This window comes from Pelodiscus sinensis, chromosome 12 (genome assembly GCF_049634645.1).
Source record: "Pelodiscus sinensis isolate JC-2024 chromosome 12, ASM4963464v1, whole genome shotgun sequence".
Classification (NCBI taxonomy): domain Eukaryota; kingdom Metazoa; phylum Chordata; order Testudines; family Trionychidae; genus Pelodiscus; species Pelodiscus sinensis.
The window spans coordinates 22897021-22914330 of record NC_134722.1 but is presented as its reverse complement, the minus strand read 5'-3'; the positions used below and the strand labels follow the sequence as shown (position 1 = coordinate 22914330).

General features: G+C 45.7%; 1 protein-coding gene across 7 annotated transcripts in view; it reads left to right on the top strand.

Annotated features, from left to right (window-relative positions):
- TDRD12 (tudor domain containing 12) overlaps nucleotides 1–17310 on the top strand; it is a 234520-nt gene that overhangs the window by 178567 nt on the left and 38643 nt on the right. For all 7 annotated transcript variants that reach the window (XM_075940127.1, XM_075940126.1, XM_075940125.1 and 4 more), the window contains one exon: nucleotides 14604–14658. In XM_075940127.1, coding sequence (XP_075796242.1) covers nucleotides 14604–14658 — 55 coding nt within the window. The remainder of the gene's footprint in view (nucleotides 1–14603; nucleotides 14659–17310) is intronic.

Below are 17310 nucleotides of genomic sequence, written 5' to 3'. Positions count from 1 at the left end.
CGATGGTGATGACCATCTATTGACCTCTTTGCTTCTACCCAGAACACCAAATATCCCCAGTTCTTCTCATGTGCGGGACTTGGCAAACACTCTCTCTGGGGGATGCCTTCCTAATCAAAAGGACAGCCCTCCTACACTACGCCTTTTCCCCCATACTGCTCATCCCAAGCATTCTACGCAAGATACTGAGATACAAAGCCCTAGTCATCCTGATTGCCCCATCATGGTCTCGCCAAACCTGGTACCCATACCTTCACAGGCTAGCGGTCCAGCTTCCCCATCCACTACCATACCGGATAGACCTACTATCTCAGGACGATGACAGGATACTGCATCCGCAACTCTGTACCCTGCATCTTCAGGCATGGCTTCTCTCTGGTTCACAGAGATAGTAGATCACTGTTCCCAGCGAGTAAAAGACATCCTCCTCCATAGCAAGAGACAGTCTACTCGGAAAACTTACCAGCAGAAATGGACACGATTCTGTCACTGGTGTCAGCGAGCCAAAGTGGAGCCCCGTGCCTCCCCACTAAATACCATCCTAGACTACATTCTGGAGCTTAAAGCATCAGGACTGTCAATCTCCTCTCTAAGAGTACACCTCTCTGCAATAGCAGCATTTCATACCTCGGTGGACGGCTTCTCCATTTTTAACCTTCCTATCATTAAGAGATTCCTCAAGGGACTCCAGAATGTGTACCCACCATATAAGGCCTCACTCCCCTTGTGGGACCTAATCTTGTTTTGGACTACCTCACCAGACCTGCTTTTGAGCCATTGGCAACAGTACCACTTCCCTTCCTTTTTATAAAAGTCTGTTTCCTTTTAGCCATCACCTCCATCAGGAGGGTGAGCGAACTCGGAGCATTAATGTCAGAACCTCCTTACACAGTTTTCACGAAGGATAGGGTCATATTTAGACCCCACCTGATGTTTTTGCCAAAGGTCTGTACAGAATTCCATCTCAACGAACCGATCATATTACCTACCTTTGTCCCGAAACCGCATTCTTCACAGACAGATGCCAGCCTGCATACTCTGGACAGCCAGAGGGCTCTGGCCTTCTTCCTAGAAAGAACAAAACCATTTCGTAAATCTGAAAGACTTTTTATCTCCATTGCTGAACAATCCAACGGGACACCAATATCATTGTAACGAATCTCAAAGTGGATATCAACATGCATACTTAAGTGCCACTCTCTGAGCAATAGAGTGCTACAGTGCCCACCACGAGCGCATTCCACCTGAGCCACGGCTGCTTCTACAGCCTTTCTGGGCAACGTCCCCTTAAGAGACATTTACCGGGCAGCAACATGGTCTTCAGACCATACCTTTGCTAAACATTATGCTATTGTTCCACAACTCAAGAATGATTCAGCAGTTGCCACAGCAGTGCTCTCTACCACTGCCAGACACTGACTCCAGCTCCCTCCAGCCAGATATCGAATGCTGCTTTGTAGTCACCTAGAGTGCTGCTTTGTAGTCACCTGGAGTGAAGCATCCACGGGGACACTACTCGAAGAAGAAGAGTTACTCACCTCATGCAGTAACGAGTGTTCTTCAAGATGTGTGTCCCCGTGGGTGCTCCACAACCCTCCCTGCCTCCCCTCTGCTCGGAGTCAAAATTACTTGGGCGGAGACAAGGAACTGTGAAAGGGATGGGGTTGAGCCGCGCGCTTCAGGAGGGAGGAGAAGGGCTCAAGATGCCTCCTGGGCATGCGTGGCTCAATGGGGGAAACTGCTGTACAAAGCTCCGATCTGCGGCTCAAGGCGACCCTTCACCTAGAGTGGAGCACCCACTGGGAGACACATCTTGAAGAACACTCATTACTGCATGAAGTGAGTAACTCCCTTTTACTCTGTGCAGTAATGACTGTTCTTCAAGGTGTATGTCCCCGTAGGTGCTCCACAACCCTCCCTTCCTCCCCTTTACTCGGAGTCTTAGTCATTTGGGTGTAGATGAGGAACCAAGAGGGAGAGGGGGGAGAGGGCTGTGTGCATGAGGCACCAAACTGCGAATAGTGCGAGAAGCTTTCTGTGCATATGCAGCTCAACTGATAACTGCTAAGAAAAAGCTCTGAACTGTGGCTCTGGGGATGACCCGTCACCAACAGTGGAGCACCTTCAGGTAATAACCCAGGCAGAACCATCACACGATGATGAGAACTTACTCCATCTCAGAGAGCTATTCACAGGCCCCACAGTCTTCCACTGTTATAGACAAGGCTGTTTTCCAAGTATCACCATCGCCACTGGCAGACAACCTAAAACAATTTCAAGAATTATTCAAACAAGTGGATCAATCTCAGGACATTACACTGCAAGAAGTGCAAGACAAACAATACAAATTCTTCGAGTAGTGTCCTTGTGGGTGCCCCACTCTGGGTGCTGGTGTGTCCTGGCGCTGTTGACCGGAGATTTTTCTAGCAGTGTCCACTGCGCATACACTGTGGTGCTCCCTAGTGCCATTGGTGTCCATTAGGTGCATGCGCAGCACAGCTCCCTCATTTCCTTCTCTACCATCATCGGAAACAGATGGAGCTTCTTCTCTTCCTTCTCTTTCAACAAAAAAACTCAACAAAATGGTAAATTCCACTTGGGTTCCTCAGACTTCTAAGTTTTAAGACCCCCCTCCATCCTATAATAATAATAATAATAAAAATTCTATTGACATCAGCCTGCCACTTCTCACTGCACCTAATATTGGAATCTCCCATTTTCAAGAGGTGTGAGTCTTGCCAGGATGCTATGCACATTTCAGATGGGCATTCCATGTACATAAAGTGCCTCAGAGATGCTCATCAGACACAAGTGTCCTCACTGCTCCAACTTGACAGCCAGAGCATGCTGCAACCATGCCAACAGGTTAAAAACCTTCCTGTACGAAAGGTCATTCAAGCCACCCTCTGAAAACATATTATCTACTTCAAAGTCAACATCTGAGCAGAAAGGTATGGACAAAACACATCCGTCTACCTCTTCTGGTAAAGCTATGTCCAAAACCAGACTGATCTTGGCCAGATCCCTACCCTTGGCACCGACTATCCATGGTGCAGACCCTCATGGCAGGCCTAGCACCTCTGGCCTGGCATCGTCCAACATGCTGGCACTGCATAAGAGGGCACACTCAGAGTCCAAACAAAAACAAATGGCACCAATTGTACTGGCTGCACCACCTAGCCTTCATAAGCACAGTTCGGCCACTGGCCCTGTACCAACATGCTGCCTCCAGAGCAATCATGCAGCCGGCACTGAGTAATACATGGACCTTGGCAGCGACCCAGGAGCACCTATGCAAGTCTATTATGAGCCGTCTTTCACCAGCACTGTTGTCCCCATGCTCCTCCATAAAATCGATGCATTCACATGGATCACCGAATTTGCCGCGCTCCGCAAGCAAAGCCAGCACCGAGCCTTACAGTCACTTTCAGCATTCCAGCCCAACACAGAAAGCTCCACTCTGGGATACTGGTCCTACTATGTACTCATATCCACTGCTACCATCACCCTCGTATGCACGTCATTATGCATACATGCTGCCCCCTTGCCCTGGCCATTGGCAAACATGGGAGTCACGTTCTCATATAAAGAGTCACCATATTGCACCTTCCACAGCATCCAGAGAACCACCCTGCTCTCCCCAGCCCATGACATCTATGACTATGCCGAACTCTCCTATCCAGACTGAGATGGAGGACTCCTTATCTGAAGGCGAAGATAGGTCCCTTTGCATAATTCTTCTTCCTTACCAAACAAGGCAGTTATATCCACCACCCTGTCCCCAACGGATGACTCAAAGTTACAAGAACGTTTTAAAAGGGTGGTATTAGCGCAAGAGTGGGATTTTCAGGAGTTCCAAGAAAAGAAATATAGCTTCTTACGAACCTTGCAACCTGCCACGTCTTCCAGGCTTGCGCTCCCCATGGACGAGACCATTATGGACCCAGCAGAGATCATCTGGCAAACCCCGGCATCCATCAGTCCAAACTACAAGGGAGCAGATCGAAAGTACTTTATTACATCAAAGGGAATGTACTTCCTTTTCAGTCAACCTCCACCAAGTTCCCTAGTAGTTGATTCCATTAGACACAGATCCAGACAACCCAATATCAGATCTATAACACGTGACAAGGACCACAAAAGAATGAACATTATGGGATGCACAGTATACTCCTTGGTCTCTTTGCTCCTCAAAGCAGCAAATTACACCACCATGCTAGCGGATTATGATTACTCCAGTTAATCAGAGCTGCAAGAGCTCGTACAAAGCCTGCCTGAGCACAGAAGGCCTATTTTCCTCAGCATCATGCAGGAGGCCACACAATTTTTCGCACGGCACTACGGTCTGCAATGGATGTAGCCAACACAGCTGCTTGCGTCAGTCTTGGCTCCAAGCATCAGGGATACTGAGGCACTTGCAGCAAAAATTCAAGGACCTGCCCTTCAACAAGGCTAACCTCTTTGCTGCAAAAACCAATGAGGTACTTCATTCCTGAAGGACTCACGCGCTTCCCTATGCATTCTGGGCATGTACATACCCACCTTGAAGAGAGCCAGGTGCAACACTTACCAGAGGCCCAGGAAGCCATACAGGCAGCAACCTGGATACGACTTCCAGCAAAAACAAAGGCCACAATGACATGGGCCTCAACGTCAGGCACAAGATTAAACAGCAGCAGCCCAACCTTCTACATCCAAACAGCAGAAAGACACTTTCTTTGCAATCACACCATAGGTCTATTATTCACAGTTCAACCACCACCTCCACCCCTTTTTTTACAGCAGTGGGCTCAAATAACATCAGACAAATAGGTCCGTCCTGAAGCTCATCCACTATGGGTACTCCATCCTTTTCACTTCCCTCCCATCCTGTCTCTCTTTAGGGACCCCTCTTATGAGAGCCTCTTTCAACAAGAGGTGCTTCATCTTCTTCAGTTAGGTGCCATAGAACCAATGGAGTTCCAAGGGAGAGGTTTCTACTCAACTTATTTTCTAACACAGAAAAAGAATGGAGGATGGAGACCCATTCTGGATTTAAGGAAGCTCAACAAATACATGACTTACCAATGAATCAAGATGGTGACCCTAGCAACAGTAGTTCCAGCATTAGATCAAGGAGATTGGCTTGTGGCTCTCGACCTCCAGAGTACATACTTTCATGTAATAATTCATCTCACCCACAGGCATTTTCTATAATTCACGGTCGTCACAATTACCAATACCAAGTGCTCCCTTTCGGCCTTTCAACAGCTCCGAGAGTTTTTTCCAAAACTCTAGCCGTCGTGGTGGCATACCTATGTTGTCAGCGATTCATACTTAAACAACTGTCTCATAAAAGGCACGTCCTTCTGAGAGAAATAAGACTTGGGCAAGACCACCACGGACCTCCTGCTCCGGCTTGGTTTCCATATAAACTATGAGAAATCCATGCTCCATCCCACTCCAGCGCTGAAATGTATAGGAGCACACATCCATACCATCACAGCCAGAGCAACTCTACCCACGCATAGATTCGAAACCCTATGCAACCTCATAGCAGTAGCATGGGCGACCCCTACTACATCAGTTCGCGAATGTCTAAAAACCTTAGGTTACATGGCCACCTTAATGTATGTTGTCAGGTTGGCAAGGCTCCATATGAGATGCCTTCAGTCTTGGCTCTCCACACTTTACACTCTGTCCAGAGACCCACTCTCCAAGTCACTTACCATTCCGCCATGGGTCCTCAGCTCCTTGGACTAGTGGACGGATGCATGCAATGTTCTAACTGGCATCCCATTCCATCAACCTGCCTCGACACTCACCGTTATGACCGATGCATCACTCATGGGATGGGAAGCCCATCTAAGAGCCCTCACAGCCCAAGGCAAATGGTCTTTCACCGAGCAAATGCTCCATATCAACCTTTTAGAACTGAGAGCAGTACAGTGTGCATGCTAGCATTTCTTGGCACCACACAGCATGCAAGACGATCAGCATTGTGATGGACAATTCGACTTGCATGTATTTAATCAATCGGCAAGGCAGTGCACAATCTCTGTCCTTATGCATGGAAGCTCGCAAACTATGGAATTTGTGCTTGGCACGCCATATTACCCTTGTTGCCACTTACCTCCCAGGAGTGTTAAACGTCACAACAGATGCTCTGTCTCAAGTTCCACGACCACCATGAATAAGAGATTTACATGCAAGCCCTCAATTACATGTTCCACCAATGGGGGCAACCAGACATACCTTTTCACAACCAGAACCAATTGCAAATGCCACCTTTCCTGCTCCAGAGTAGCCTTAGGAAAGCACTCCCTTTGGGATGCTTTCTTCATCAAATAGGATGCACCATTACTCTATGCATTCCCACCCCTTTCCCTGCTCTACAAGGTTGTCATCAAAATCAGAACAGAATGAGCCCTCATGATTCTCATTGCACCAGTGTGGTCGAGACACACATGATATCCTTACTTCCACTGCAGTTGTGTGCGTCTACACACAAGCAGTTATTTTGGCATAATGTCGAGCAGGAGGACTTCTTACTCACTCATGTAATCCTCATTTTACGAGGATTAAGGGAAATTGGAAGAAGAGTGCTCTTGGACTTACTGCTATGTAGACTATGGATATTAACGACTAGCTGACTATCTGATAAGCAAATACTTATCAGATAGTCCAGTTGACTAGTAGATTTTCTCCTCTCCCCCCTCCCTCCCCCTCCACTGCCTTCATCAGAGGCAGCAAAGGAGAGGAAAGGGGGTACTTCAAAGTTGCTGTGGGACTTCCTGCTGTCCCTGGGATGTACGCAGCATCTTGTACATTTCAAAGGAGGAATGTGGAAGTGCCTATTGATTAGTCGAATCGTCAGGGGAAATTCCATTAACTACTCAACTAGTAAATTAACTGGTGTTTAATATCCTTTATGTAGGCAGTGCTAAAAGCCTAAATAAGTTATTTTGACTTAAGCTTCCCAATTGATGTAGGTTAAGTTGCGTAGCTTATTTCTGATTTAGCCCTGCTGTGTAGACGTACCCTTATTGCCTAGGAAAATATCAGAAGGGTGATTTCAAACCACACCTTAAAGACTCAGAAAAGTACCTAGTGGCCATCCCCATTTTCTACTAAGGCTTGCTAGACCCTACCATTACCTTCACCTTTTTTTGTCCCAGGAGCCCAGGTGTGGAATAACAAGCAGGTGGGAACGTATCTGTTGACACATAATTCATTTTCTTTTCTAGCCCCCATAATATAATATAATAAGTCTTGGTGCACCAATCTAAATTCAGTCAATTGTGGCTGCCATTTTCATTGGTACTTTACTGAAGACTCTTATCTAAAGCATGGATTCTTCACTATACAAGCCCTTTCACAGGCAACCTAAATTAAGAAATAATGTGCCACATCAGTTCTTCTTAATCTGGGCATGAAAGTTGGCATTAAGTCAACAAAAATAATATATAAAAGAGGAGGAATTACCATGTTGTCTGAAATCCAAATATGCCATGTGTTGTTTTTATTGCCTGAGGGATTTAGAGGTTGATATTGACTTCTCAGTACTCACATGAAAGTCTTCTTCATGCTTTGCAAGAGCATTGCTCTAACACAAAAGGTGGTTTTTCAGGTGTTGTCTCTCACAACTTGAAAAATTACAAAACTCTAAGGACCTCTCTTTGAACAGAGTAGGAGTACAAATCTGTTGTTCTTGGAGTGAGCTCTGCATATTCCTACTCATGAGATGCGCTAGTGAGGTAACTCTGGCTCTGCAACATTCTCTAACAGTGCCCAGTGAAATGCATTTCTGCTCACTTCTCTTCCCTTTGCTATTCCTGAACGTCGAGGGCAAAGCTGTAAAAGGGGACATGGTGTTCTTGTTCCCTCAGTTCCTTCTGGTAGTAATAGGTGACAGACCAGGACCCTCTGGCCTGATCTAACTTCTTCAAAGACTCAATCCCATAGTTTTTTGTTTTGTTTTTTAGATGTTAAGTGTTAAATATTTTTGACTGTTATTTTCTTTATAAATAAAGTATTTTTATCTGTATTAGTTTCATGATTTTGGTGCAGGCTCACAGATTCCATGCTAGAGCTAAAGGTGAAGAGGCCAGGATTTAAAAGGTATACACCTTGTCCTGCAGTAGAGACTGCCTCCAGCAGTTAAAATACCTTAACATTTCTTACAGTACTTTTTTACTCTAACCCGGGTCACCGCCAGCTCTTCAAATACCTCACTGCTGCCTTTTGCTGCAGGTCAGCCAGCTCTTGCTGGAGCTGCGTGCTTGGGTGCACCCACTTACTTTCACCTTTGTCTGCTTCTGAAGCCCTTACAATATGTGGCATTTAATTTCAGAAAGGAGAACAACACAAAAATGAGATCATTAAACAAAAATCAAAAAGTGCTGCATTATCAGTAAATACGTCAGTAAAATCTCTGCAAGCCACATGGAAACTTTTCAAAGACAGAGGCCCAATTTAAACATATTCTCCAAATTAAAAAACACATTAAGAGAACCAAAGAAGTGCCACCATGGCTTAACAACTAAGTAAAAGAAGCAGTGAGAGATAAAAAGACATCTTTTAAAAAGTGGAAGTCAAATCTTAGTGAGGAAAATAGAAAGGAGCATAAACTTTGTCAAATTAAGCGTAAAAATATAAGAAAAGCCAAAAAGGAGCTTGAAGAACAGCTAGCCAAAAACTCAAAAAGTAATAGCACGCCCAGGGATTAGGTTGTGCCGGTTTTCTAAAAATTCTGGGTATCTGGGAGGGGGGGGAAGCTGTGCAGGACCTACCCGGGGGACGGGGGAATGGTGCAGGCGCCAGAGTTTGGCCTGCTAAAGGGGGGGCAGGAGCCATGGGAGGGCAGGATGCGGCCTGGTGGGGGGGAAGCGGAGATGGTGGGAACAGCCTGCCGGGGTGTCAGCCGACGGTCAGGGCAGTGTGTGCGTGTGTGTTACACCCAAGTCTTCAACTGCTGAGACACAAAGTCTCGGTGCAGTGGGCAGCCTAGGAGGCTGGAGGGTGCCCCGAAAAATAGTTTAACGTCTGTGACTTTACTGCTAGGACCGGGGTCCCGTAGCAGAGGGCAGCCAACAGGCTCTCAGACGCCCCGAGTTTATAGGAAGAGCTTATTACACCTTAGATTTCAGCTGCTAGAATTCGTAATTCCTTCGCAGCGGGCAGCCTTGAGGAAAGACTGAAAGGTGCCCCAGTGGATTTTGCCACCTGGGTGTGACACGAATCCAAACGCCCAAGCTCTCCCTATATCTGTCCCTAATGACCGGCTGAAGTTCTTTTAAATTGTGCTTGGTTCTGTTACAGCAACTGAAGGAGTCAGGTTAAAGCTTAAACAGTTACTATTTTATTGTTACAGGGTAAACTTAGTTGTTAAATGCTACTGCTGTGTTACAGATAACACAGACGCTACAAGGGACAGGACAGAAATTACACTAATAAGTCATTTACAGGTACCATGAAACCCTTTTGGTTCTCTGAGCTCTTATTAAATGCATGCAAAATAGACACATAGCAGGTACATATTCTCACCCCTGCGTTCCAGACTTGGCGTGGCCAGCGTCTTTCTCTCAATCCCTCAGGAAGAAGTAGGGCGAGGTTGGGCGTCCCACAGACCTCGGGAGACAATCAATACCTGCCAGCAGGTGGAGATGATTGGAGCTCCGATGGGGTGGGCTGCTGAACCTCTTTTTATACCCCTTGGGTCATGTAGGCTTCTTCCTGGTTTCAAGTGGCCAATTAGGAAAAATGGCTTTGAACACCAAGTTTCCCACGAAGGGTGCAAAGCATAATTTACACCTGGGAAAATGCAGACAATGGGCACCTCTGGTATGTGATGGGTGAAGATTCCTCTCCTGAGACAGTGCAGGCGTGTCAATTACTGGTACTAGCCATCAGGGCGACGGGAGGCCCCGGGTCGTCAGCTAGCCCATTTACTGTCTGGTTTCTGTTTATGGTAGAGTCAGGGACAGGCAGCACACCTGCGTTCCCAGGGCATCAAAGGCTGACTGCCTTTCTCTTGCTCTCTGGGGGGGGGGGGGGGAACAAGATGGGGTTCGTGGAAAAACAAGATGGGGTTTGTGTCTGGCTACACGGGGGTGGGGAGCTGTGAGATGGCTGACCTGTGAGGTCGCTGGGTTATGAGGTGCAGGGGTGCTGGGCTGCTGGGAGCCACATGCAGCTAACCTGCCGGGGAGGAGGCACGGGGGGGCAGGTGGCTGCAAGCTGCGGAGATGCCGGGCTGCTGCGGGGGGGGGGGGAAGGGTGAGCGACGACTGGGATGCAGCCTGGTGTCAGGCGGCCAGAGCAGCCATTTGCCCCTCTCCCCAGTGTGTGCTGCGCACACACGTCTGAGCAGGGGTGGGGAGGAGCATCTGAGGAGCAGCTTGGCTTTAAATGCCAGGGGTTTTTTTTTTGTTTTTTAACAAGTTTTTTCCTGGCTCGGAAATTTGCCAGTTTCTAAAGTTTTCCAGCTAGTTAAGTGTCTCCAGGTTTTCCTGTTCTTAGATTTCCAGAAAGCCTTTGACAGGGTCCCTCACCAAAGGCTCTTAAGAAAAGTAAGTTATCATGGTATAAGAGGGAAGGTCCTTTCATGGATTGATAACTGGTTAAAAGACAGGAAACAAAGGGTAGAAATAAACTGTGAGTTTTCCAAATGGAGAGAGATAACTAGTGGAGTTCCTCAAGGGTCTGTCTTGGGGCCAGTCCTATTACATTTATTTTAAAATGATCTAGAGAAAGGGGTAAAAAGTGAGGTGGCAAAATTTGCAGATGATACCAAACTGTTCAAGATAGTTAAGACCAAGGAAGACTGTGAAGAGTTTCAAAAAGATCTCACCAAATTAAGTGATTGGGCAAAAAAAAGGGCAAATGAAATTTAATGTTGATAAATGTAAAGTAGTGCACATTGGAAAAAATAATCCCAACTATACGTACAACATGATAGGGACTAATTTAGCTACAACTACTCGAGAGAGATCTTGGAGTCATTGTGGATAGTTCTCTGAAAACATCCACTAACTGTGCAGCGGCAGTCCAAAAAAGCAAATAGATTATTAGGAATCATTAAAAAGGGATCGAAAATAAGATAGAAAATATCTTAATGCCTATAAATAAAACCATGGTACGCCCACATCTTGAATACTGCGTATAGATGTGGTCGCCTCATCTCAAAAAGAGATATATTGGCATTGGAAAAGGCTGAGAAAAGGGTAACAAAGATGATTAGGGTTTGGAATGGGTCCCATATGAAGATAGATTAAAAAGATTTGGACTTTTCAGCTTAGAAAAGAGGAGACTGAGGGGGAATATGAGAGACTTGTGTGAGAAAAGTGAGTAAGGAAATGTTATTTACTTATTCCCTCAATATAAGAATTAGGGGTCACCTCATGACATTAATATGCAGCAGGTTTAAAACAAACAAAAGGAAGTTTTTCTTCACTTACTGCATAGTCAACATGTGGAATCCATGCCAGACAAAATGTGGTGAAGGCTGGGACTTTAACTGGGTTCAAAAAAGAGCTAGATAGATTCATGGATGTTAGGTCCATCAATGGCTATTAAGTTGGGTAGGAATGGTGTCCCTAGCCTCTGTTTCTCTGGAGGTGAATCACGTGAGGATTGCCTGTTGTTTTCCTTCCCTCTGGGCATCTGGTATTGGCCACTGTCGACAGACAAGATACTAGACTGGATGGACTGTTGGTCTCACTCAGTATGGCCATTCTTCTGACAACAATACACATGAGTATCCACATGTGGAGAAAATATAAGGACCGGGACTCAAAAAAACCTTTATTTTCTGAAAATGACCTCTACATATTCCCAATCATGACATAGTTTAATAAGCCATGCTGTTTAGAAAAGCTAAACTTAAGCATTGACTGAAATATTGCTTCATCCAAGTAAGCATCCAACAGTGATTAATGTTTTGTACATGTGTAGCAATTTTGCAAGCTTTTACAGAGGCTGGGGGCTGTTTGCAGCTTGTAAGGCTTCAAACAGTTCCGATATTCTTCTTTGCAAATCATGCACTATGAAGGAACATCTCCTTAGCCTAAGCAAGTCAGACATAGTGTAAAAATTTAAACATCAGAGCTCAGCCTTTGGGAGTACTAATAGTCTCATGGGCAGAGAACTTATACATTTCCAAGAGCAATATCTATTTATCCTGTGGCAATGTAAATTTACAAAATTATAGAAATTGGTTATCCCGTCATCAGCCAGTGACATTTATGACAGACTTTTTCTCTACACCAGTGGTCATTAATTGATAGTGATTGACTGGTCGATCCTGGGGAGTCTCCCAGTTGATGGCTATTAGTACTTGGCAGGGATCTCCTGTCCCAGCCCCATACCACTGGCCGTTCCTCAGTGACCAGCACAGTCCTGTATGTTTGGGAGTGGGGCAGGCAGGAGTCTTGGTGAGCAGCTCCTGTCTGCAGGCATGGCCATCAAAGTGCCCATTGGCTGTGGACAGGGAACAGTGACCAAAGAAAGTTGACGGGACTGGTGCCAGCGAAGAGGGGCAGCGCACAGAGCCACATGCCCCACCTACCACCATCCCTGGAGCTACCGGGGTTTGCTGGCCCCTCCTGGGAGAGGTGTGTAGAGCCCTGCACAGATACAAATGTCTTTCTATGGTTGTTAGGCATTGGTATCCATCATCTGTGAGGCTCTTCTCCCAGGAGATGCTGCAGCCGAAGTTGAAGACCAGGGGATTGGATTTGCGGGGCAGAGCTTGGGGGAAGGTGGATCTTGGCTTCCCCTTAAATTCCAAAAGGGATCTTTGGTCTAAAAAGACTAGGGACCCCTGCTCTACACTATAATACCTTACCAAGGTGACAATGAGTCTATTTTCCTAATATTTGGATATCTGCAGTAGAAAGGGTGCTGCTGCTTGTTCTAGATGTGCACAGTTGTGGAAATCCCATTCTAACAGATGTGGGACCTTAGTATAATGAAGAATAAGAAATTTATCCAGGTTTACCTGATAATTACCTTTCTTTGACTATCAGGGCCCACAAATCTGCCCTCTTCACCCCCCGCCCCTCCAAAAAAAATAAGGGGACAGTGTTGAATCAACTACAGTGAAATTGACATGCAAATGTGCATGTTTATTTTGTGTGGGGAAATTTTTCTCATCTCTGTAGTTGGATAAATTGTGCTAAGTGTACTTTGTAAAAAATTAATCACTAATTTAGAAACTTAAGACGAAATTATATTCTTTATGGAAGTTGCCTCAACTGACCTATCTTTTAGGGGACAGAAATCCTCCTACAGCCAGTCTCTTGGTTTTACTCCCAAAATGCAAATATGCTGAAGTACCCATGAGTCATCATAGTTTGCATATACAGGCAGTCCCCGAGCAGTTACGAACGGGGTTTGCTGCCCATCTCCCTGGTCTGCTGAAGACAAGCAGACCAGGGAGATGGGAAGCAAAGCCTCTGAGGATGCCGGCAGCGGGACAGCCGTGGCGCGTCTGGGCTGTCCGCTGCCCGCGTGCTCCGCGGCTTTGCTCCATGTCTCCCCAGACCAAGGAAACGGGGAGCAAAGCCGGGGAGCATGCGGGCAGTGGAGAGCCCAGACGCGCCACGGCTGTCCCGCTGCCGGCATCCTCAGAGGCTTTGCTCCCCGTTTCCCTGGTCTGCTGGAGACCAACAGACCAGGGAGACGGGGAGGAAAGCGGAGCAAAGCCACGGAGCACGCGGGCAGCGAACAGCCCAGACGCGCAGTGGTTGTCCCGCTGCCGGCGTGCTCCATGGCTTTGCTCCGCTTTGCTCCCCATCTCCCTGGTCTGCTGGAGACCAGCAGACCAGGGAGACGGGGAGCAAAGCCGCGGAGCACGCGGGCAGCAGGACAGCCGCGGCGCGTCTGGGCTGTCCCACTGCCCCCATGCTCTCCACGGCTTTGCTACGGACGCCTGTGGTACAGGAGCTGGGGCGCTGCCGGTTGGTCCCGTAGCGCCGCTCTGGGCGCTACTGGACCAACCCGGCAGCACCCCAGCTGCTCTGCCCCAGGCGTCCTGATTCAGCCACTGCTGGTCAGTTTCAGCAGCGGCTGAATCCGGACGCCTGGGTCAGAGCAGCTTGGGTGCTGCTGGGTTGGTCCAGTAGCGCTGATGGGCTACTGGGCTTCCTGGAATCAGCCGCTGATCAGTTTCAGCAGCAGCTGACTTGGGGACGCCTGGGGTTCTTAAGTTGAATCTGTATGTAAGAACTGGCATCCAGATTCAGCCTGTTGAAACTGATCAGCAGCTGATTCCAGGAAGCCCGGGGCAGAGCAACTCTGCCTCAGGCTTCCTGTAGTCAGCCGCTGGTCAGTTTCAGCAGCGGCTGAATCTGGATGCAAGTTCCGACTTACATACAGATTCAACTTAAGAGCAAATGTACAGTCCCTATCTTGTATGTAACCCGGGGACTACCTGTAAGTGGATTTAAAAACATCCCAAAGTAATAGTAATCAATCTATGAAAAATATTTCATAATCCTTACTTGGAATCTTTTAATTCTCTCTACTTGGAACAGACTTCAGAAATGAAATCAATGTGATATAGATGAATTTGGAATAAATTAATACTATATGATGTATAAAATATATTGTTTTTAATTTAGATGCTATATCTGAACTGAAGAAAACAGAAGAATCTACACTGCCTCATCACAAATGGTACTGGAATTTAAATTTATATAAATGCAAACTTTTTAAATTAAGAAAATGTATATAGCTTGATCTGCTTACACATTTTTATGTGAACTTAGCTCTCTTAAAAGTTGCTGGATTTGACTACCTTGATTATTGAAATATTCGATTTATCTACAGAACGGGTACAATACAGTGGTAATGTTAGTTACTCTTTTCTGCTTTCATTAGTATGCCACAACTCTGACCCCCTGAAGATGTAAATTTCCCGTATTCTTCTTGCCCATTCAGATTTTGATCGATGTGCTGAGACTGCCAATAAGGATGCTAGTTATGTGGTGATCTTTGTCATGTAACATTTCCACACTAGGAAGTGGATTGAAACAAACATTCATTTAACATAATTCAGCAAAAATATAGTCATAAGGGTATCAGCTTGGATCGCTACAAGCCTGGGCTGGATATGAATAGTCAACTTGGATATTAAATAGAAATATGAATGACTAGTTGAGTATCTGATAAGCAAAAATGTTCATTGTGTAGTCGACACACTAGTTGACTAGCTGCTTCCTCCCACCCTTGCTGCCTTTATCAGAAAGAGGCAGCAAGTGGGGAGGATGAGAAGGGGGTGCTTCAAAGCGTCAGCGCCGTGTGGATGAAAAGGAGGTGCTTCAAAGCAGCAGCGTCGTGTGGAGTCCGGCTGCCACTTTGAAATGCCGTGTGGAGCCTTATATCCCCAGCTGACCCTGGGCTCTATGTGGCGCTGCTGTTTTGAAATGCCGCAGGGAGCCTGTGGTTAGTGGAGGACTGCTTGAGTCCCCTGCTGGTCCCATGCTCCTTGCAGCCCTTTTGCCTTTGAAGTGTAGTAACAACAGCCCTGATTGACTAATCAAATAATTGATGCAGATTGCATCGACTAAATTTAACATCCCTAATAACAATTTCTCCCATTGGAAATCTTCTGAGCTGTCAGCTCAATCCTTCCCCACTCATTCTTTGTTTCTAATGGGATGAACTGGTTCATTTTTCCTAAAGAGATTTTTTTTCAGAAATATAACTGAATTTTTTCTCAACAATGAACATAGTAATTTACAGTCCATAGAATAAGATTCTTTTCCTTATATAATATATACACACACACACACACACACACACACACACAATATAATTACTGTAATCTTGTGGCACAGCAAATTAAATGCAGCACAAAGATTTAAAAATTCTTACACTGTGGTTGTGAGAAATAAAGAGGAGATCCTTTTTTTCTACCATTGCATATGTAAAACTCAGACATGAAAATTTTTTCAACTTGTGTTAATTCAAATTTGCTGCTGGTTTGTATACCTCCTATTAAGAAGTAATTATGTGATTCTGTGTGGAAATGATTTATCAAGTATAGTTTGACCTATGTTCTTCCATGCAGATGGACCAGTGTCCTGAGGGCATAAATACTAAGTTCTTAGTTAGTTTGAGTCATAGTTACTTATTGAGATACTGGAGCAGCTGAGAAAAAAACTTGTGCCACAACCTGTGCCTTATAAAGCCAGCAAGTATGATGAGGTATTTTTGACTGCCTTGCAGACTTTGGTGAGAGTGGATATGGTTCTCCTTGAGAGGTTTGTCTTTTTCTCTTGGGTATGTCTACACTGAAAAGTTTAGGTGACAAAATTAATGCAGAAGTCATAACAAAAAAGGTGTCAAGGCATGTTTACAATGACTCCCTCATTTGGCAGATCATGGCCATATTTTCAGCTCCCTCATCAACAGACAGCAATTCACTGTGCATCCCACAATCCCTGATGACATCTTTCAGTAGGCGTTGTGGGAAAATGGAATAAAGTGCAGCGCATTTTGAGAACATGAAAAATGTCCAAGCACCGCTTTGTTTCCTCTTACATGAAGGGGAAAGGCGTCCAGGAGAGCTGGCAGTAATTTAAAGAAGCCTTATTGAAGGCACAGGAAGGAAACCATCTTGATGTGCATTAAGAAAAGCAAATCTGGTAGGCGACCAGATTAGCTTACCAGGGAAATCCTTGGTGAGCTTAAACACAAAAAGGAAGCTTACAAGAAGTAGAAACTTGGACAGATGACTAGGGAGAAGTATAAATATATTGCTTGAGAATGCAGGGAGTTATCAGGAAGGCGAAAGCGTAAGAGAGTAGTCAGAAAGAGAGGAGGGGAGAGGGCATACCATGGGCCAGAGCAGACAAACAACCGCATACAAAGGAATCCAATGCATCAGGGAAGGGTAGACAAATAAGCAGTGGCAAATTTTTAAAGTGCTTCTACACAAATGCTAGGAGTCTGACTAATAAGATGGGTGAACTAGAGTACCTTGTATTAAAGGAGGAGATTGACATAATAGGCATCATTGAAACCTGGTGGAATGAGGAAAATCTGTGGGACACAATCATACCGGGATATAAAATATATCGAAAGGATAGAGCAGGCCGGGTGGGTGGCGGAGTGGCACTGTATGTGAAAGATAATATAGGATCAAATGAAACAAAAATATTAAGTGAATCAACATGTTCAATAGAATCACTATGGATAGTAATTCCATGCTCCAATAATAAGAAATTAGCAGTAGGAATATATTACCAGCCACCTGACCAGGACAGCGATACTGACATTGAAACGCTGAGGGAGATTAGAGGGGCTACCAAAATAAAGAACTGT